At 44.9% G+C, this 23,190-nt stretch overlaps 1 protein-coding gene across 2 annotated transcripts in view; it reads left to right on the forward strand.

Annotated features, from left to right (window-relative positions):
• The window catches only part of TXNRD1 (thioredoxin reductase 1), a 73,699-nt gene that overhangs the window by 8,534 nt on the left and 41,975 nt on the right, over positions 1-23,190 (forward strand). For both annotated transcript variants that reach the window (XR_012647293.1, XM_075007779.1), the window contains exons 2-3: positions 17,562-17,725; positions 20,863-20,923. Coding sequence is in view for 1 of the 2 variants with exons in the window: in XM_075007779.1 (XP_074863880.1) it covers positions 17,562-17,725; positions 20,863-20,923 (225 nt within the window). In the remaining variant the exon portion in view is untranslated. The remainder of the gene's footprint in view (positions 1-17,561; positions 17,726-20,862; positions 20,924-23,190) is intronic.

Raw genomic sequence — 23,190 nt, forward strand, 5'->3', positions numbered from 1 at the left:
CCTTTCTGCTTCACTGCTACTTAGCCAGTCAGTCCCCAGCCTGTAACAGTGCCTGGGAATCTTCTGTCCTAAGTGTAGGACTCTGCACTTGTCCTTGTTGAATCACATCGAATTTCTTTTGGCCCAATCCTCCAATTTGTCTAGGTCACTCTGGACCCTATCCCGACCCTCCAACGTATCTACCTATCTTGCTAGCGTACTGGTGTCCGCAAATTTGCTGAGGGTGCAATCCATCCGTACTAGACCATGGATGCAGAGACCTTCAGAAAAACAGCACTATCGCACTTGAGGTAATCCATTTGGTCCTGACAGCAGGAAAAAACAGATGTCACAACCACAAGTCTGTGTTTAATCTGTGTAGATTTTCATAATTTCATGATTAAACCCCATAGGAATTTGTATATATGTATATATTTTCTTCCTTTGGGTCAAATTTTGTGATTATTATATTAAGTAGTAACTTATGTTGCTAAGAGCCACACTGAAACCTGGTAAAGTGCCATTTGTTGTGAATAAAGTGACAGAATCCGGCCCACAATTTAATAGCTCTGCATGGGTATTAACAAATAAATTGGCAAGTTCCTTTTCCATGAAGCAACAGTGGAAGGTTGGACTGCATACAGAAGTGGCACTAGTTTAGTTAAACCTGTTTCTGAATCAACTCCGTTAAGTCAGTAATCACATTAAGCTAAACCCAGATAGGGTACCCCTAAACCAATTTTAAAATGTCCGCTGAAAGGGGCTGCACTGGTTTAAAGAGATCATATTTGAAACTGACTTTAAATTGGTACAATTTCTATATATAGACCAGCCCTAAGGCTCTAGTCTTGCAAACTGATAGGCCAATATATCTGCATACAGGATAACAGCCTACAGGAGACTCAGTATAGCGGCGGTTAACAGATGGAAAGATGAAGCTTATTTACAGTCCTGTTGCCGTGTATGTATCTCTTTGTACCATTTGAAAATCTTCTACCAAAGTGTGAGCCAGAGTCCAGGATTATAGGCACGGCAGACGTCAGTATTGTAAATTTTTATGCTAACTGGTTTTTATTCTAAGTGCCACTGCGCTCACCGAGGCAGGTGGGGGTGGGGCAGGGGCAGGGGCAGGGCACGGGCGGAGCAGGAACATATGGCCAGTGTCTGCCCTCCCCCAAAAGCCCTGTCCCCAGTTGCCACTGTCTAGTTTACATCTCAAATTTACCTTTGTTATGTCACTTAAGGGTGTGAAAAATCAACACCCATGGGAGACATTAGTAAACCAGCCTAAGTCCCTGCAGAGACATCTCTAGGTTGACCTAACTACTGCCTCTTGAGAGGACAGGTTTTCAACAGCAACAGAAAAATCCCTTCAATTGCTGACACAAGTATCTACACCAGTGGTTCACACCTTTTTCACTAGGGCGGACCCCCATAAAACCAATTCTGTTTTCTATAGAATCATAGAATACTAGGACTGGAAGGGACCTTGAGAGGTCATTGAGTCCAGCCCCCTGCCCTCATGGTCACTCTTATTCATCTTTTATGTTTTTCACGGCCCCTCTGCAATACCCACATGGACCTAGAACCACTGATCTATACTACTGTGCTACTGTTGCATAGCTGTAGCAACACCACTGCAGGATTGTAGTATGGGCATACCCTTAATGGCTTCCGTTGTAGCAGAGAGCAGGATTTGGCCCTGAGTATATGAACTGCCAGCACATTTCCTTGCCAGCCTAGTGCTCATTCGGTATGCGTGGGGTTTTTTTATGTCCCTATGTGTTTTGTTCAGACTTGTTACATTTCCTCAAGAGTTTAGGTTATTTCACATTTTGTATTAACCTAGATAAGTCAGGTGGTGTAACATCGTTTAAATGATTTCTGAACAGATGTGTTTGGTAAGCTGGGTGATGAGGAAACTGGAGGAAACTGTTGTGACAGCTCAACTCTTTAGTCACATCAAGGATCAGCATGTCTCCTTCTGACACTGAGGGAGCCCGGGGGTAAATCAGTCCTACTCCTGGGGTTTACTTCTCCACACTAGCTTATTAACAGTATTTACAGAGGAGGCCCCAGGATTGGCCCAAAGCCTTCTTTAAACAAAAGAAAAAACACACATTTCCTAATTCCCACTAGCGTATGTCTCTTCATATGATGGCTACCAATCACCAGCTGCCCTCTCTTACCTACTTTAGGCCCCCTCCCAAAACAAAAATAAATACAAGATTTCCCATAAAGAGAAGAATAGCTCTTTTTACCTAGGAAAAAGCCTTTCCCTGTCATTGCACATAACCTTTCTGCATCTTTCTTGTCATCATCATTCCTCCTCCTCCTCCTTCCTCTCTGGCAATGATTTTCAAAGGTCATACATTACCTTTAATTAGACTCATGCCCATAATTAACCAGAAGTAACCTCACAGTTAATAGGAATAATGACTTTAACCATTCTAAGGCTACGTCTACACGTGCAGCCAACATTGAAATAGCTTATTTCGATGTTGCGACATCGAAATAGTCTATTTCGATGAATAACGTCTACACGTCCTCCAGGGCCGGCAACGTCGATGTTCAACTTCGACGTTGCTCAGCCCAACATCGAAATAGGCGCAGCGAGGGAACGTCTACACGTCAAAGTAGCACACATCGAAATAGGGATGCCAGGCACAGCTGCAGACAGGGTCACAGGGCGGACTCAACAGCAAGCCGCTCCCTTAAAGGGCCCCTCCCAGACACAGTTGCACTAAACAACACAAGATCCACAGAGCTGACAACTGGTTGCAGACCCTGTGCCTGCAGCATAGATCCCCAGCTGCCGCAGAAGCAGCCAGAAGCCCTGGGCTAAGGGCTGCTGCCCACGGTGACCATAGAGCCCCACAGGGGCTGGAGAGAGAGCATCTCTCAACCCCCCAGCTGATGGCCGCCATGGAGGACCCAGCAATTTCGACGTTGCGGGACGCGGATCGTCTACACGGTCCCTACTTCGACGTTGAACGTCGAAGTAGGGCGCTATTCCTATCTCCTCATGAGGTTAGCGACTTCGACGTCTCGCCACCTAACATCGAAGTTAACTTCGAAATAGCGCCCGACGCGTGTAGACGCGACGGGCGCTATTTCGAAGTTGGTGCCGCTACTTCGAAGTAGCGTGCACGTGTAGACGCAGCTTTAGACTGACATACCTCAGATGAACAGTATGGTATGGTATGGAAATTCTGATTATTGCTATTAATACGAGCAGATCAAGAAAAAAACAGCCTATAATGAAACCAGATAATGAGTCATTATTTGTTTATATTCAGCTGAATGTAACTGGTGCCCCCTACCTGCCCCATCTGTTTTGTCACCTGGCTGTATGCACCTCATTTTACGTGGTATTAATAATCAAGAGTCATACTTAAAACTAGCAGCATAGGTCTCCCAAGTTTATTGACCAGAGCATTCTCCCACATGCTGTTCACTCTGACATGTCACCCGTTTCACAGGCATTCATACAGACTATTACACAAGATCCAAATCCAGTGTGGATTGGACTCAATATCCCAACCCTAGCAAGGAAGTGGCCCTTGGTGGATGGATCGTTGTTAAATCAAACGCTGTGCCCATAATTAACCAGAAGTTAACAGGAGAAATGGCTGTAACCATTCTAATACTGATATACCTGGAACCGTCCTTCCAAAATTGTTAGGTCTGATGTTTGTCACACATGCTCCTTATCCTGTCAACTCTGGGGGGTTGAGACAAGAAAAATCGTATGCTCGATAGGCCATTAGCATGGCCAGGCCTGATTCTAGCCTTGTGATGCACAAAATGGAAGGCTTGTAGTGAGAGGAACCATCTTTTCTCTTTGCTCCAGTTCATTTGCTTCGGGGGAGCATGGTCCATGACAAAGAGTAACCTACAACTGAGTAGGTATTACCAGAGGGTTTCAGTTTACTGTGAGGCATTGCTTCTTCATTACTGTGTTTGTGTTCTCTGGGAGGAGGTTTTCTACTGATGTATAAGGCCAGGTGTTCTTCCTCTCTCACAACTTGAGTGTGCAGCTCCCAGTCCTGTGTTGGAGGCATCTATTTGAAGTGTGAACTCCTTCTTTAAATTCAGGGCTATACAGAGCTCCTGCAGAGGTTCTGGCTGTCCTATGATCAGAAACTGCCTAAATCTTTATTACTGTGTCTGGGCAGCTGGCCTTTTCTGATTTGTCAGAGGTTATGCCTGGTGGTGACATGGGAAATAAAGCACCTGTAGTTATCCACTGTCCTTAGAAATACTCTGACCTGCTTCCTCCTGTCTGGCAGAGGCCAACTTTATATTACCTCATATGTGCTGAGTAGAGTTTTCACTATGCTCCTCCCTATGATGTACCTGAGGTATTTGGTGTCCACTGTCCCTGTTGTGTACACAAATGAAAGAGCAGAGAGATCCATTTTCCTCACAGCATCACTACTACTTCCACCTTTTCCAGATAATTTCTTCACTCTTTATTGTGTCTGATCATATTGTTACCTATATGAAATTCTCTGTCAGTACCATGCTCTAGGGGCATACACCTTTACCCAATTCTTAGGACTCAAGGTATAACCCTGTTAATTTAAATACCTACACTTACCCAATTCCTAGGGCTCAAGGTATAACTTCCTGCAGGTTTGCAGGACCTCTTACCAGCAAAAGAACCTTATATAATAATATTTGTAGTCTTTATTTATTAACAATTATCAAGCAAGCAGAATACACCAGCTAAGCATACAGTGCCAGGCTCACCAATCCTGATCAGGCAGGCGAATTTCCCCTGGTAGCCTGGCAAGGTCAGTTTCACCTGGGTTCTGGTTGCTGCAGGTCATGCTTTAAGGGCTCAACCTGAATCTGTATTCAAAGTGTCACACAGAGGTCCTATCGTCTCCATCATTGAAGATATTTAAGAGCAGGTTAGATAAACATCTGTCAGGGATGATCTAGATGGTGCTTGTTCCTGCCATGAGTGGGTGGCAGGGAGCGGAAATGGATTTGACTTCTCGAGGTCCATTCCAGTTCTAGTGTTCTGTGATTCTATGATTAAGCCACATAGATTCTCACTATTGCCTATACTGCACTGCATGGGTTTCTCAATGTTAGGACACTGAACTGCTATCCGCACCCAGTTCCCCACAAGCATAATGTCTATACATAGGCCAGGATCCCCGTATTCTTTGAGCTGTTAGGGCTTATCCCTCCACTTTCTCTCCCTGATTTCCCCACGTCTCTTTGTGGCCTCAGAGCTCTGTTCTACATCCCTCCTCCCCAGCATTGTCCTGCTCAAACTTTCAGTGGTCTGGGCCTTCGGGACTGGATCTGCCTTGATCCTCTGGCACATCTGTTCGCTGGTACTCTGAGAAAACTCTCTAGCCTCTAATGGCTCTCTGCAAGGGAGACCAAATTATCACAAGAGAAAGGGTTGTTCTGGCCACCCTTCCCTTGTAGGTCTGATGGTAGGTAGTCTTCTCAGAGATTGGTCCATACCCAAGAGTTCCCTGGTTTTTTTTTCCATCCATTTGCTCATAGAATGGAGCCCCTTCCATGTTAGAAGGATCAGGTTGAACAGTTTGCTCTTGGTGCTTTTCTTTTCCAAGTATCTCCACTTCTTGAACTTCTGAGTCTTTGACTTTATTATGTGGAAGTCGTCTTTAGCAATTTCTAATGACGTGTCATAGTACCACTTTTGGGCCTTCCCATATGGGGAAAGCAACCAGAAGTGGGGATACTGCCCCAGTCACCTTAGAGCCAGGCCTCCTGTAGGGCTCTTCTTTCACATGTGAGGGGAGACACTTTGATGTCATCAACTGTCATCATTTTTTGGAGATAACTGTTAGACTTAAGAGACTGAGTTACCTCATGGCCACCTCAGATCGCCGTCAGGGCTCTTCCCTATCTCTCTGCTTAGCAGAAGGTGCCTTGGTCCTGTGCTGCCTGGGTTATCTAGATAGATGAAAATAAATATATAATATTTGGCTCAATGCCCTCCCCTCCCCCAGAGCTCAAATTTGATGCCAGCAATTCAGTGGATCTGTGCCACTGCCACCATGCACTTCTCCCCCACAAGCTCTGCCTTGTGTGCACGGAGCAGCAGATGGCACTTCCAGCACGTGGCTCCAAACAGGAGCTTCATTTAATTGCTCCAAGAGCCACAGCTTGGCCACCCCCTGCTCTAGTGGTGTCTAGAGGTCACCGTCTATCATTAATCAGACTTACGTGTTTATAGTTAACCTTCAGTTCACAGGTGAAAGGGCTTTAACCATTCTAAGACTGAGATACCTGCCTACAACCACCTGCCAGAAATGCCAGGTCACACAGTTAACATCTGACAGCTTGCCAGATTGCAAATCTCTAGCATTTAATTGTCTTCTACTCCTGGCTCATTCTACACCTAGCCTCAAACTCTTTCAGAGATGCTATGAAACCATCTAGAAAAGCTTGGTTTCTTTGGACCTTGTTTACTTTTCATATTTGGAGGATGGGACTCTTACCTTTGTTCAAAGTACTTTCCCATGTGTGTTTGTTCTGTGACAGGGTCACTGAAATACATATCTGAGGGTAAATGGTGATAGAGATGGCTCAGGAAGAAATAGTTTTGCTAGTGTGTATGAGACTGTGTTGTTTAGAACTGTGGATAGAGCAGTAGGCTATGTTTCAGGATTCTATTCCTAGGTCTGCTGGGAGACCTTGGACAAGTCATATCACCTCTCCATGCCTCGGTTTCCCCACTTGTAAAATGAGGGTGATGATACTTCCTAAGCACCAGGGGTAGATTCACAAAGGTTCTTAGGTGTCTAGGTCCCAGATTTAGGCTCTGCTGTGATCCACAAAATTCATGTTGAACTCCCTGAGGTGCCTAAATTCACTCACCGCCTAAATTTTCAGAGTACAACTTCCTTTGGTGCCTAAGTTTCTGCTTCTGGGCATGTGCACTGCTATCTCCCTTTAGGCATCTGGATGTCTGTCTCCTATCTAAGCAGGAGATTAACTAGACACCCTGTCTTGTGTGCAGGGCCTGATCTTGTAAGTGTGCTAAAAGGCTACTTGTTAGCTTGTGTCCCATTCAAAATCTGATTGTGGGGGGTGCCCATGTTAGATATTTTAGCCCAGTGGTTAGAGCACTTGTCTGGGATGTAGGAGAACTAGGTTTAGAACCCTCTGTAACCCTTGAGGTCTTGGATAACTAGGTGTGTGTAACCCTCATGAGAAGAACAAATCCAACCCCTCCCTCGATATCTATCACAGGAAACAGTCCCAGGTTAACGTGTAAACAAGGTAAATTGTATTAAGGGATTTGTTACAATAAGGGGGAAAAATGCGGGAAAACCCATTGCAGACTAATAACTCTTGACTAATCAATGGAAGTGAACAATAAAAACCCCTAAAATCCCAACTGGATTACATGTGAATATAAACCGGTAAATTATACCCCAAATTATGGTTACTTCACCCCTTCATTGGACTGCAGCTGGCAGGGTCGAAGGGTTGTTGTCCAGGACCTTCTACCTTTGGTCTGATTTAGGGCCCACAGGGAGGAAGGCTGGGGAGTCCCACATTGGTAGTGCTGGAATCCTGAAGAGGACTGCAGGCAGATGACAGGCAAGATAGTAAGTAATGTCCTCTTCCAGGCTAGTAACCCACATGCACGCTGCTGGTCAGATGGACAGCGACCCTCTTCCAGGCTAGTAACCCACACGCACGCTGCTGGTCAGATGGACAGTGACCCTCTTCCAGGCTAGTAACCCACACGCACGCTGCTGGTCAGATGGACAGCGACCCTCTTCCAGGCTAGTAACCCACACGCACGCTGCTGGTCAGATGGACAGCGACCCTCTCAGGCAGCGTCCGAACTTACAAAGTCGCAGGGGCGGGAAAGTTCTTAGGTGATTATTGGGGGCCAGCAGAAAAGGCAGGAAATTCTGGTCATAGCCGGTTCTCCTTTAGCACTTTGAGGAGATCCCCTTCCTGTCTGGTCTAAGGTCACATGACCTGTTTATACCATCTCCATTTTGTTATTACATAAATCAGCATATTGATTAATATATTAACCTGTTTACATAGGTGGGGTATCTATTGCTGTGAGGTCAACGTACACCTCTCCTGCCTGAAGGAGAGAATGGATTTGAATGAGATTTTCCAACAGCCAAGGCAAATGCTCTAATTACAAGGCTTAAAGTTGTAAGGTGGGCACTGTTGCCCATGGGTGCCAGAAAGGACTACAAGGAAGGTTATTATTCTGGGGTGTAATAGGAGGAGTGTCATGTGGAAGACGTGGAAGTAATTGTCCCATTGTGTTTGCCACTAGAGAGGTCTGAGCAGGAGTACTGTGTCCAAATTGGGGCACCGTGCTTTCAGAAGGGTGGGGAAAATTGGGTAGAGTCCAGAGGACAGCAACAAAAATTATGAAGGGTTAGAAAAAGTGACCTATGAGGAAAAGTGGTTAAACAAACCTGGGGGGGCGGGATTAGTTTTGAGTAGAGAAGACTTCAAATATGCTAAGGGTTGTCATAAAGAGGATGGTGATCAATTGTTCTCCATGTCCACTGAAGGTATGAGAAATAATTGACATAATCTGCATTGGGGAGATTTAAACCAGATATTAGAAAAAGCCTTTCTCTGTACTCACGCGAGAACGTTGTGGTTGACGCAGCCCTCGATGCAGTCGAGCTCCTACCAGTAATGGACGAACTGGATCAAGAACCTACTGTGGATGAACTGAAGAGAGCCATTGACAACATTGCAGCAGGAAAGGCCCCTGGTCAGGATGGTATACCACCAGAGGTAGTCAAGTGTGCCGTGGACGCACTCCTGGATCCCCTACATGAGCTACTGCGCCTGTGCTGGAAAGAGGGTGAGGTTCCACAGGATATACGCGACGCTAACATTGTAACATTGTATAAGAACAAAGGAGACAGAAGTGACTGCAACAACTACCGTGGAATCTCCCTCCTAAGCGTCACTGGTAAACTGTTTGCTCGCGTCATTGGCAGACTCCAAAAGATTGCTGAGAGGGTGTACCCCGAATCGCAGTGTGGATTCCGCGCAGAGAGGTCTACTGTTGACATGATCTTCTCTCTAAGGCAGCTGCAGGCGAAGTGCAGGGAGCAGAGAAAGGCACTCTACATAGCCTTCATCGACCTGTCCAAGGCCTTTGACTTGGTCAGCAGGGATGGTCTGTTCAAACTGCTCCACAAGATAAGCTGTCCTCCACGGTTACTCAAGATGATCCAGTCGTTCCACGAAGACATGAGAGGAACCATCCAATATGACGGCGCATTATCGGATGCTTTCAGAATCAGGAGCGGCGTCAAACAAGGATGCGTGCTTGCTCCGACATTGTTCGGGATCTTCTTCGCACTCTTCCTGAAGCATGCCTTTGAATCTTCAACAGAGGGCATCTTGCTGCACACAAGATCTGATGGGAAACTGTTTAACCTTGCAAGGCTGAAAGCTAAGTCTGAGGTGCAGGAAGTCCTTATCAGAGACATGCTGTTTGCAGACGATGCTGCTGTAGTGTCTCACACAGAAGACCAGCTTCAAAAACTGCTGGATCAGTTCTGCAAAGCATGCAAGGACTTTGGGCTTGACATCAGCCTAAAGAAGACAAATGTACTCGGTCAGGATGTTGCTGAATCCCCATCAATCAGCATTGACAACTATACGTTAGAGGTCGTCCACGAGTTCATTTACCTCGGGTTCACCATCACTGACACCCTGTCGTTGGACACTGAGCTAAATAGGAGGATCGGAAAAGCGGCCACAACTCTGTCCAGACTCAGCAAGAGAGTGTGGAATAACAACAAGCTGTACACTCACACCAAAATGCAAGTCTACAGAGCCTGCATCCTCAGCACCCTCCTTTGTGGCAGCGAGACTTGGACCCTGTATGCCCGCCAGGAAAAGAGGCTGAACGTCTTCCACTTGCGCTGCCTCAGGCGCATCCTTGGAATAGCATGGAAGGACAGAGAGACCAACACCGCCGTCCTCGAGCAAGCTGAAATCCCAACTATGCACACCTTCCTCAGGCAGCGTCGGCTCCGCTGGCTTGGCCACGTCCACAGGATGAGTGATGGAAGGATTCCAAAAGACATTCTGTATGGTGAGCTAGCCTCTGGCAAAAGACCTCCCGGACGCCCCCAGTTGCGCTACAAAGATGTCTGCAAGACAGACCTCAGAGAGGTAGACATCAAGCTGGACAACTGGGAAGAACTAGCAGACGACCGCAGCAGATGGAGGCAGGGGTTACACAAGGGCCTTCAGAAGGGCGAGATGAAGATCAGACAGCTAGCAGAGGAGAAGCGAGCGCACAGAAAGCACAATAAGGACTTGCCAGACACCCACTACATCTGCAAGAGATGCAGCAAGGACTGTCACTCTCGTGTGGGTCTTTATAGTCACAATAGACACTGTAAATGAAGTCCTCAATTGAAACTTTAAAGGGCGCAATCCATAGTCTGTGCAGACTGAAGGATGCCTACTACTAAGTAAAAAGGTAGTTAAGTTGTAGAACAGGCTTCCCCAAGGAGGTCGTGGAATCCCTATCAGTACAGGTTTCTAAGAGCAGGTTGGACAGACCCCTGCTAGAGATTATCTAACTTTAATTAGTCTTTAAGGTGCCACATGACTGCTTGTTACTTGTAGAGATTATTTCCGTTTTCTTGGTCCAGCTTCATTGCAAGGAACTGGAGCGGGTGACCCCCTCAGGTCCCTTCCAGCTCTACATTTTTATGAGAAGGGTGTGTGTATGAGGTGGTGGGGCCTGATCAACCAACCAGCTCATCCTATTTCCAGAGCCCTGGAGGGCATGTACCCCTCCCCAGGCTGACCCTTTTCTTCTCCTCTCACACCTCACCCTTACCATCTGTGGTGCTTATGAACCAGAATCAGTTCACCAGTCTTTAAGCTTGTTTACAGTCATACCCCGAGATACACCCATTCGGGTTATGAGAATTCAAGTTTACAAGAAGTTTGCTTTAAAACCCCTACCTCGTCTTATGAGGCATTTCCTTGAATTTACGAGGACCGATTTCAATTTCATGCACCTCAGCGGGACACGGATGCCATGCAGCGGGAGAAAGGCTGCAGCTCCAGGCAACAGCTGCCTACAGCTGCATCTCACCTGGCGCGTCTCTCCGCAGTGCCTGGCAGAGGTTTCCCAGAGCCCCCGGCCCAGCCTTTACCTGTGGCTGGTCTGGGTCTCCACCTCGGCTCTGCAGCACCGGTGTGCCCCGGCCCAGCCGGTGGCCACGGGTTCCCAGGTGCTCCCGCGAGATGTGGCTCCTGGGCGTGCAGCCCATCCCAGCCTCATCCCCGCCTCTTGCTCCCTAGGGCGCTGCTGCTGCCCACCCTGCGCAGCTGTACCTTGGGCACCGTTTGCCGCCTGTGGTGTTCCTTTGCATTTAGCACCTCAGCCACTGCTGGCAGGGCCTCTCTGCCGCGCAGCCCCACACAAGCGAGGCATCGCCCCTTGCCAACTGGGGGCCTCCTGTGCCTGCCTAGCTTCCCGCGCAGCCAGCCCCTGACACTGCCCCCTCCCCACTTAACCTAAGCTGCGCTCAGACCAGGCTGCCTCCCCGTGCCTCCCCATACCCTGCTCTGCCGTGCCCGCCCCCTTGCACCAGCCCTGCTTCTGCAGCTGCAGGCAGCTACCCAGCTTTGCGCCCCCCTCCCAGGTGCTCTTCAATTTCCGTTCCCCTGTCTCTGCAGGTAAACAGACATATTGTAGAGTAATTAATGAAGGGAAAATGTCTTGTTAGGTTGTGTTATGCCAACAAATGTTAACTATTGACGTAATGGTGTTCATTTTAATGGGATTTGGTGTTGTTTTAGCGTAAATGGGTGTAAATTTTGGGGCTCAGGAGCGCATAAATTTTTTTCCCATTGAAATTAATGGTAATTTCATTTTTGACTTACAAGAATTCACCCTAAGAGGAGTTTTTCAGGAATGAATTACCCTCGTAAGGCGGGGGAAGACTGTATATTTTCACCCTAAAGAGCAGATCTTGGTTTATAAGAGATGTGCCAATAAACAGTGTGTTGAGATATCACAAATGTGGTGAGATTTTTCTTGGTAGGGCCAAGATAGCAATCAAGAATAGAGGCAGAGGGAACGAGACAACTAAGAGTAGATAAAAGGTCTGCCAAAGAGTTAACAAGGTGACAAATTTATAAATTCCAAGACCAGAAGGGACCGTTGTCCTCACCTAGTCTGACTTCCTGTGTAGCACAAGGCCATAAAATGTCCCCCAGATAGTTCCTAAAACTGGATTTTTAGAAATCATCCAATCTTGATTTTAAAATGATTGAGAATCCACCATGACCTTTCGATACATTGGTCTGGTGGCTATTTACTGTCATTCTTAAAAATACCTTATTTCCAGGCTGAATTTGTCTAGTTTCAACTTCCAGGAGTTGGGCTGTGTTATACATGTCTCTCCCAGTTTGCAGAGCTCATTGTTAAATATTATTACATAAGAACATATGAATGGCCGTTACTGGGCCAGACCAAAGGTCTGTCCAGCCCAGTAGCCTGTCTGCCGACAGTGGCCAGTCCCAGGTGCCCTAGAGGGAGTGGACCAAAGACAGTGATCAAGCGATTTGTCTCCTGCCGTCCATTTCCAGCCTCTGACAATCAGAGGTCAGGGACGCCATTCCTACCCTTGGCTAAGAGCCTTTTATGGACCTAACCTCCATGAATTTGTCTAGCTCTTTCTTAAATTCTGTTATAGTCCTAGCCTTCACAGTCTCCTCTGGCAAGGAGTTCCACAGGTTAACGGTGCGCTGGGTGAAGAAGAACTTCCTTTTATTAGTTTTAAACCTGCTAGCCATTAATTTCATTTGGTGTCCTCTAGTTCTTGTATTATGGGCACAAGTAAATAACTTCTCCTTATTCACCCTCTCCACACCTGTGATAATTTTATATACCTCTATCATGTCCCCCCTCAGTCTCCACTTTTCTAAACTGAAAAGTCCCAATCTTTTTAGCCTCTCCTCATACGGGACCTGTTCCAAGCCCCTAATCATTTTAGTTGCCCTTTTTTGAACCTTTTCTAGTGCTAGGATAATTTTTTTTAGGTGAGGAGACCACATCTGTACACAGTATGCAAGATGTGGGCGTGCTGTAGATTTATATAGGGGCAGTAAGATACTCCTTGTCTTATTTTCTGTCCCTTTTTTAATAATACCTAACATCCTGTTTGCTGTTTTGACCGCCTCTGCGCACTGTGTGGATGTTTTCAAGGAACTATCCATGATAACTCCAAGATCTCTTTCCAGATTAGTTATAGCTAAATTAGCCCCCATCATATTGTAAGTATAGTTGGGGTTATTTTTTCCAATGTGCATTACCTTACTTGTATCCACATTAAATTTCACTTGCCATTTTGTTGCCCAATCACTCATTTTGATGAGATTCCTCATGTAGATACTTACAGACAGTAACCAGCTCACCCCTTCACCTTCTTTTTGTTAAGCTAAATAGAGTGAGCCCTTTGCATCTATCACTATAGGGCAGGGGTTGGCAACCTGTTGCTCAGGAGCCACGTGCGGCTCTTTAAGGAGCCACTTGCAGCTCCAAGTGCTGCTGCTGCTGACTCTTCTTGCAGCTCTGGAGGCTGCCACCGCGTATGGAGCTGCTGAGCAGTCAGCTGCTGCAGGGAGGAAGCTGGCAGGGCAGGAGCCATGGACGAGGAAGCCAGTAGGACTCCACATGGGGGAAGTCAGCCTTCAGGAGAGCTGGGGGGAGGGCGGAGGAAAGGTGGAGGCGATGGAGGAGCAGTGTCAGCATGCGGAGCTCAGCGGCTGAGGCAGATAAATCCTAGGGCTGAAGAGGTTAAACCTGATGTTTGGGGGGGCACAGTTTGGGGTTGAAGTGGTTAAACCTGGGGTTGGGGTGGTGGTTTGGGGCTGGAGGGGTTAAACCTGGGGTTGAGGTGCGGGATGTGGGGGTAAAGCTGGGGGATGGGAGGCAGATTTGGGGACTGAGGCAGATAAAGCCTGGAGGTGGGGGTAACAATTTTCTAACTGGTACAAATCATTGCATTTGCACTGTTAAAACAGGCGTGGCAAAATTACAGTTTGACATTATTTGTTAAACACCATCTTGTATTCACATGCATTGCGACTCTTGAAGTATTGATTTTGTCACTGAATTTGAAAAGAAGTCTCTTCTCGCTATTTTGTTTGCAGACCCCAGCTATAGGGCATGTCGTCTAGCTCTTTAATCGTTCTCGTGGCTTTTTTCTGAACTCTCTCCAATTTGTCAATATCTGTTTTGAATCATGGGCAACAGAACAGGGTGCAGCATTCCCACAGTGGCCATACTCATAACCTCTCGACTCCTACTCAAGAGTTCCATTTCTGCATTCCAGGATGGCATTAGCTGAGCTCTTTTGGCCACAGCATCACACTAGGATCTCATATTAAGATGATTATCTACCACAGCCCCCAAATCTTTTTCAGAGTCCCAGATTATAGTCACCCATCCTGTAAGTATGGCCTACATTCTTTGTCCCTAGATGTATACATTTAGTTTGCCATATTAAGACACCCACCATTTACCTTTACCCAGTTTGCCAAGCAATCCAGACCTCGTCATTATTTACCGCTTCCCAACTTTTCTGTCATCTGCAGACTTTTTCAGTGATGATTTTCTGTTTTCTATTACATCATTGATAAATATGTAAAGTAGTTCAGCACCAAGAGCCAGTACCTGTTGGTCCCCATTGAAAACACAACCGCTTTATTACAACTCTTCATTTACAATTACATTTTGAAAGCATATTAGTTGGCCAGTTTTAATCCATTCAATGTGTGCCAGAAAATCTAGCTGCTGTTATTGTGGTTGCCCCAGATTTTGTTGACCACAGTAATTATGAGCAGCAGAGCAGGAAGCTCAGGTATGCAGGTCATCTCAAATAAGGGACAATAAAGACTTTATAGAGACTAATCACTTAGTTTGTTTATTCCACTTCCAGTATGCTGCATCTTGTTAGTCATGTTAAAATGATCCATTGCTCAGAGGCATATTAGTTGTATAAAAAGAAGAATAATTGATGTGAGTATGTCCAAAGAGCATGAAATGTTAGATTACATAATGGTTGGAATTTTATTAAATGTCAACTATGCGGTTAACTAATATTTGTGTCCATATGAAGTACGGCTTTCTACTACTAGCTCATAAATATGTTTGGAGCTTTATAAATAACTAAAAGACAAAGCTCTAACCCTGAGCAGTTCACAATTGTAGGACCTGATCCCGCAACCTTTACTCATGTATGCAGTTCTTAGACTTACACATATAAGCAATCCCATTTTGGTTTGTGGAATTGGATTCTAAATTCAATGACTAGGAAAAATAACAAATGTTAGTGAGGTAATGTAGAGACAGGACACATAATACCAATAGTTAACATTTGCATAATGTTCTGAAGATAGGCTATGTCCAAAATCCACAAAGCATGTAGGCTCCTAAATGTCCCTGAAATTGATGGATCAGAGCCAATGTACTAAGAACTACTGATACTGTTAGAGGATGATTCCCGTAAAATACTACAAAATGGGTGCATCTACACTAGTTGGCTACTTCAAAGTAGCCAGCACAACGTCAAAATAGCATGCGTCACGTCTACACGTGCCGTGTGCTATTTTGACATTGAAATCGACGTTAGGTGGCGAGACATCAAAATCGCTATTCCCATCTGAAGATGGGAATAGCGCCCTACTTCAATGTTCAACGTCAAAGTAGGGCGCGTGTAGCTGATCCGCATCCCGCTACTTCAAAATAGTGAGGTCCTCCATGGCGGCCATCAGCTGAGGGGTTGAGATGCTCTGTCCAGCCCCTGCGGGGCTCTATGGTGACCGCGTGCAGCAGCCCTTAGCCCAGGGCTTCTGGCTGCTGCTGCAGCTGGGGGTCCATGCTGTGTGTACGGGGTCTGCAAGTGGTTGTCGGCTCTGTGGATCTTGTGCTGTGCAGGCCAAGTGTGTCTGGGAGGGGCCCTTTGAGGGAGCAGCTTGGGGCTTTGCTGGCCCCTTATTTCAACGGGGAGCACTTGTGTGTGTGGATGCTCCGTGTTTCCTTCCAGGGCGGCTCCTTTCGACATTCCCCATCGCTACTTCGACGTTGAACGTCGACGTCACCAGCCCTGGAGGATGTGTAGATGATACATGTTGAAGTAGCCTATTTCTATGTTCTTACGTCAAAATAGGGTTCTTTGATGTAGTGTGCTAGCGTAGATGTAGCCAATGTGGCATACAAAGCGTTTTATGAGACCTCGTACTGGCATTTGTTATAGTACAAATCTACACTAATCTTATATTTGTTTATTTTAACCAGTTTAATTTAATTTAAAATAAAATGGGAGATGGAAATGTTCAGATACTGGAGTAAATCAGTATTAATAAATAATTTGTAGTAAATTCTGTCATTAAGAGAGGAGTATTAGTGTAGGAGCTATTGGATAAATTGCTACAACTTAGTTCTATATTAAGTTTGTGTAATTTATAGTGTGAATACTGTGGAAACATTTAAAAATAGCACATAATCTATTTAAGCTCATGTACAACATCTCCATTAACATTAATTATCACCTCATGATTAAATCCCCATATGCTTTACGGAAAATTTGCCATTGTCATGTGGGAAAAGAATATGATAAAGGCTTGAGTCACTCTTGGAACACTGGTGCTCAGCTGATGATGCTGAAAGCTCCCATTCTGGAGTGAGATCTGGCTAGGTGGACCACATTAATTAGGCTCTGCAAAGACGTCTCAGTGATGATTTCCATGGCAAAAAAAAAAAATGTGAATGTGTAAGGCGTTTCAACAAAATGTAATGCACTGAAATCATGGCCTCACTGAAGTCATTGGGAATTTTGCCACTGACTTGAGAAGGTTCAGGATTTCATGCCCTGTGGCTGCATTTGTGCTTAACTAGGCGTGTGATTCTCAGAGAATGTCCACACACTCACCCTAGCACTCTTTGAGACAGTGCACTAAAACCAGTAATGTAGTTACACTAGCATATGCAACAGTGAGTGACAGCACAGGTTAGCCATACCAGGGGGTTCAGGAGGGTTGCTACTGAGGGCAGTTAGACTGTGCTGCTGCTTGCCACTACCTGTGTGAATGCAGCTATATTTCTATTTTCAAACATACTAGCTTGATGCATGCTAGCACAAGTATGCCTGTACAAGCTGGGAATCAGCCCTCCAGCACAAAGTACCCTTACCCGCGGCGTTCAGCACTCTAACCACTAGCTACGTGTCTGGTCGAATGTGGCTAGTTAGTGTGAACAATAAATATATTTTCAGAATTACTTTATGTGGCTGGTTCATTATAGCAGTAGCCACTGTTTCAGAACTGGATGGACACCATGGCCTTAGACTTCCCCTGCTGGTAGGCGAGAGGGGACAGAGAAAGAGCAATTGAACACTATAACTGGGAATTATTTAAAAAGAAACTTTTTGAAAGAAATCATTAACATTTAATTTAATCTGAACGTTTTATCAGTACGTCATCTTTATCATAATCCATTTTTTAATCTGGTTTTTGGTTATTCCTCTTTGTTTTAATTTTTGTAGCAACAGAAGATTATCATCATGCAGCTCAGCATGCAGACAATGGACAAGCCATTGCAGCTTCCTGCAAAAATAAAGTTGCAGACCTGCAGGTTAAGATACAAGCCTACATAGATCAAAACACAGTTATGATCTTCAGTAACACAGCATGCAGTCACTCTGCTAAGGTAATATGTTAATTTTCAAGCAGAGGTACACAGGATTTCTCATATTGTGACAAGTTCAGCCTCTTTCACCAAAGTAACTGAGTTGCCAAATCCCATTGACTTCAGCATGGTTCCACATGGGCACGGGACTCTGTCCCTGTGAAGCCATTTTCAGGATCAAGGTCTTAGTTATTGTTTCCTCTACTTTTCCTAGTCCAAACATGGTCTGGCATTCATCTTGCTGTCCCTGACAAATATCTGGTCCGGTTCATGGGCCAGAGTACAGCAAAGTATTTAAGCATGTGCCTAACACATGTTTAAATTCAGTTTACTTCAGTGGGACCTACTTAAGCATATACTTAAATCCAAGCATATGCTGAAGCGCTTTGCTGAAGGAGAGCCATAAAATGCTTGTTTTCCAGATGATCTCCGCTTGGAAATTAAGCTGAAAGGGTTAAATTCTGGCTCTTCCTACAAGCCTAGTCTTTCAGGGCCTGGTTCAATATTAAGATTTTCTTACTGACTTCAAGGCTTTGGATCAGTCCCTCAGATAGGTGACCCAGATGAGATTTCTTATTCATTATGGAGTGGACTCTATTATCCCTTTGTCAATACCTCCTCTTGAGTTACTTTGTTTCTACAATACCCTTGCTTTGCTATTTAGAGGGGTTTTTTTTGAAACATTACTAATTTATCTGCTTTGTCCTTTGGAAAAACAAAATTGTGAAGAATAGTTTCTGTCTTTCATTCATATTCATTGGTTTTGATTAATTAAGGATTATCATTCTGTTAAATGGGGATGGGTTTTTCTTTCTGTTATGGATAACTTGTTTAACTTTGATTCGGGCTGCAAAGTTCCCAGAAGGCAATTCACAGCTACATAAAGATATTTTCTCACTTATTATTGTAATTACCTGCATATGCATCTAGACATTAATTGTACATCTTTACTCTAATGGGTGTAATTAAAAACATTTATATTTTCTCAAAGGGAAGAGGAGTTTTTTCAAGTTAATAAATCAATTTTAAAAATGATGGGCAATTGGAATAAGATTTTATACATTCAAATTTCAAATTCAGTCCTACATTAGCAGAAGATCTATGTTAAATCGCAGCCCTATTGTTCCTGTTAATTACAGCTTCTGTTATTCAGGGTTTATTTTTAGTATTTTTTGATTCAGTATTTATTTTTAATTTTAGCAATTTTAAGTGGATGTCCACCGTGCAGGGCACTATGGGGCTTTCGCTTTGTACATATACTGTAATAAATAATTTATTCATAATGCTCCCTCCTGCATTTTAATGTAGTACTTTTTTAAACAGCACTACGTTAAAGCACGCTATGGAATTAAAGCACAGTGGAATATATTGCCAAGGGAGGTTGTAGACTCTCCATCTCTGGAGATATTTAAGAACAGATTAGATAGATGTGTATCAGGGATGGTTTAGACAGTACTTGGTCCTGCCATGAGGGCAGGGGGCTGGACTTGATGGCCTCTTGAGGTCTCTTCCAGTCCCACTATTCAAAAAAAAAAAATCATTCGTGCGCACCAGCAGGACCAGCATGGAATTATTAATGCATAGGATGTTAGAGGCATTCGAGATCACTGCCCTAGTGGGCATTACTGCTCCATGTAGAAGAGCCCTTCAATCCCTGGTGGGCAACCTGTAGCCCGTGGACTCTCTGGCTAGCTCCCTCCCCCGCACGCCTCTCCCAGACTGGGGCACTGTATCCTGCACTTTCTGTGCCTTCCCCTCCCTCCCAGAACCTTCAGACCACATAAATCACCTGATTTACTTTCTTACCCCACTCCTTCTCCTCCCAGAGCTGGAATGCCATGAATCAGCTGTTCACAGCTGTTCCAGCTTCAGGAGGGAGGGGCAGGAGTGGGAACTGAGCACAAATCAGGCAATTCAACACACTCCTAAACTGCTGGGAGGGAGGGGGAGGAGCAGGTAAGTGAGGTGCTCTGATGGCCCAGTGCACGAAAGCTGTGTTACAGAGGGGGAGCTAAAGGTGGAGCCCCGGAGGGGGTTGTGGGCTGCTACAACCACCTAAGGTGAAGGAGGGCTGTTCATGTGGCCCACTGAGGATACGTCATTGTCCATCATTGCCTTAGATACAAATAACCATTTCCACAGTTTTGCCCAGTGTTTATTGAATAAGCTTTGATTTCATTTTTATGTTGGTACCATTTTGTCAATATTATCAGTTAAAACCGAAAACCAAATGTACAGTATTTTCAGCTGAATGCTAGATCAAGTCATCTGCCATCTTGCCCTCACTGTGCGCAAGCTCAACTTTTGGATGGAAGCTAGGTTGGGCCCTAAGACTTCAAAAGCCACAGAGCAGAACAGCCACAGCACACTAAGATTATGGCATCTACTTAAACTTGTAATGGACAGATAAAGTAGCACGAGTGTCTGATTTTTTCAGGGTATTGCTTATAAGGACAGACTGGCCAAAATGGAAGAAAAAAATAAGACCTTTGGAACTTTGGTGTTCACCTCTATTTTAAAGCAGCAGAATTAAAGAACATCTTGTCCAACTAACTTCAAACAGGGCAGAACAATCAACCTCACTTCTGACTTACCATGAGGCTAACATGACTACTTTTTAATGGATTTTAAAGGGCTCATCAACATTATATTAAAAAAAGAGGCTGAATTTGACCTCGTGTTTGTGTTCTGCTTGGTTTAGGGAGGTGACTTTAATGGAGGAAGGGCTCTGAGTAGCCAGTTCCAGCTCCCTGATCCTATGGACCAATTTACACTGTCAGATGAGTTAGAGCAGCTTTGAAACTTGTCTCACTTAAACCACTAGCCTGCCCCTAAGAGAACTTTGTGGGATTTCTTGTGCGAGACAGGAACTGTTCCCCAAGGGGAATAAGGCCCACTTTGTCCCAGAGGCTGGTTAAGTGACTTGTGCAAGGACACAATAAGGCAATGTGTGGCAGAACCAGGAAGAGAACCTATGGCCACTGAGGTTCTTCTCTACACATTTAATCTACACTTCCTCTCAGTGTGGGGAGTATTATAGGCTAGATGTAGATAGCAGGTAAGAGGATGAATGGGTGGCCTATTAAAGGGAAGAAGTAAAATTTCAGTGTTCAGTACTTTGCAGTAATGCCAGTGTTTATACGTTGTGCTTTTTGCAGGTGAAGGAGCTATTCAAATCCATGAGTGTTCCTTATTGTTCACTTGAACTAGACCAGACAGGTAAGGCCGTTTTTCAGCTGCGTTTCTTGTATGCAAATAAATATGCTGATAGTCTGTAAGCATCACAGTCTTTCTTAACATTTCCTGTGACTACTTCCTCTTTGGCTGTATCTGCAAACAAAGAGATTGCTGTTCTTCCCTGTAATCTAAAGACAAACTTTTTTTGCAGCGGCGGGTATGTTTTTTCCTCATGGAGAGTATAAATGTTCTTGTAAATCAGGGGAAGCATTTCCCCACCTGCCTCCTCCACACAGCCATGCAGATTGACCTCTGCCTGACATGTTAAAACTACAGTACCAGATGGAATTCATTGCTGTTGCATATTTCATTCTGCTATACTTATGGCCAGGATTTACATCTTATACTGTTTTTCTTAAAAATGTTTTAGCTGCTATGAGAGCAGGTGAGGTCATAGTGAAACCGCTTTTATACATACAGTGCTTACCAAACACACTAAAGAGAAGATGATAAATTGAAGGGCGAGGCTATGTTGATGTAACTTACACCTTCATCCACACCTACAGGGTTTTTGTTTTGATCTCATGATATCACAATAGTGCAATTCCTCTGACATCAGTGTGTTATTCCTGGCTTACACAATGTCGCTGGAAGGTGGATAATGTCCCTTGTGTGTACATTACATCCACTGAGATTATCTTTGCCTGGCCATTTTGCTCACTTTGGTACAGCCATGGATTGACCCCTGACTGTGGAGGCAAATATAGGTCTAAACCACCTTTGTGCTTTCTCTGATCTCAGAAAAGCCAAACACTGGATCATCTTAACACAACTTAGACTATCCAGAGGGTTGCTCTAATTTATACTGGTTTTGTTTGTGGTGGTCCTTTGGCCAGAGACCTGCACAGTGTCATCCATGCCAACCCCGACACATCTCCTGCAGTGGCATTGAGGGGTGGTGGAAGACACTGGCATAAAGCCAACATATCTGCCCTCTTCAACAGAACAGAGTACAATTGTTGGGGCCAAAGATCTAGTCTTCTGATTTACACCCACTCATCAAGGTGTAGCTTGCACACATCACCTTTGAATTCGGCCCACTGTACCTGAATTGGTTGGACTCTAAGCTGATGTAACCCATACTGCTGAGGGGATAAGGGACAGGATTAAAAACAAGTGGCACATCACTGTTAAAACAAGGCCATTTTTTGTTCTCTCTTCCAGATTGTTAGTGTGGTAGTGACAGATAATTTTTAAAACAAGTTCTTCCTTGTGAATAGATTCTTGTGCTGATGCGCACCGGTGCAAATTAGCAGACAGTTTCTGTTTTGTCTTACAGAGAACAAATTCTTACTTAAATCAACAAAGACCTTTGCCTTGAGGTGCAGTTGTTGGCTCCACACAGCGAGGACTTAAAGGGTTTAGAGTAGACTGACCACACTTTCTTACCTAAACAACAGTTACTTTTTTCCCTTTTTCTTTTAATGTGGAATTTTGTTTGTAATTTAATACTGTGAAGAGTTTCTTGGCGTTGGTATATTATCAGAGACACTCCACTGAGCTCTGGGCAATGTGGAGGGGATTTGGCTCTGGGTCCATGGCAGGGGCAGGGCCTTGGGTGGAAGGAGAAGGACTGGGGTACTCAGCCTTCAGTACCTCATGGACTGCTCCATGCCTCCACCACTCAGCCATCAGCACCATTCAGACTACACTTGACAGGGCTCTCTTGGTAATTTTAAAGGGCTGTGGCTGCCACTGCTGCCATGGTAGCAGGGGCAGCTAGAGCCCTGGGCCCTTTTGAGTCACTGGGATCCAGGACAATTGTTCCCGTTTCTGGCCCCTGTCAGAAGCCCTGTTCTTATCCCTTTAGTGCAGGGCAGCACCTTTAAGACAATCCATTGCACAGTGCAGTTAACCTTAACGTATTTTTAGTTACAGGGCGAGGGGAGTGTCATAGTTTGTTTAATCTTGCAGTGTGCCAGATGTAGTCCAGCATTGTGGCCTAACCAGCTTTTTATGGGTTTTCCTAATGTTATGGGTCATATCTTCACATGGTATAAAGTAGCCCAGCTCCACTGAAGTCATAACTTCATTAGAGTTATGAGTTATGCTGATTTACACTTGCTATGAAAGTGACCCTAAATGTCCCCTGTCTCAGAGAAGGATTCATATGTTGTAGATATGAGATCCAAGACCCACTTGTGGATGTTACCCTAAGGAATATACCAGTTTATCTGAGGCAAAATAGATTGACCAGCTCTCTACATTATTGTAATTACTATTAATACTGTGTGTTTGCCAGAACAAAC

Source organism: Carettochelys insculpta, chromosome 1 (assembly GCF_033958435.1).
Source record: "Carettochelys insculpta isolate YL-2023 chromosome 1, ASM3395843v1, whole genome shotgun sequence".
NCBI classification, from domain to species: Eukaryota; Metazoa; Chordata; order Testudines; family Carettochelyidae; genus Carettochelys; species Carettochelys insculpta.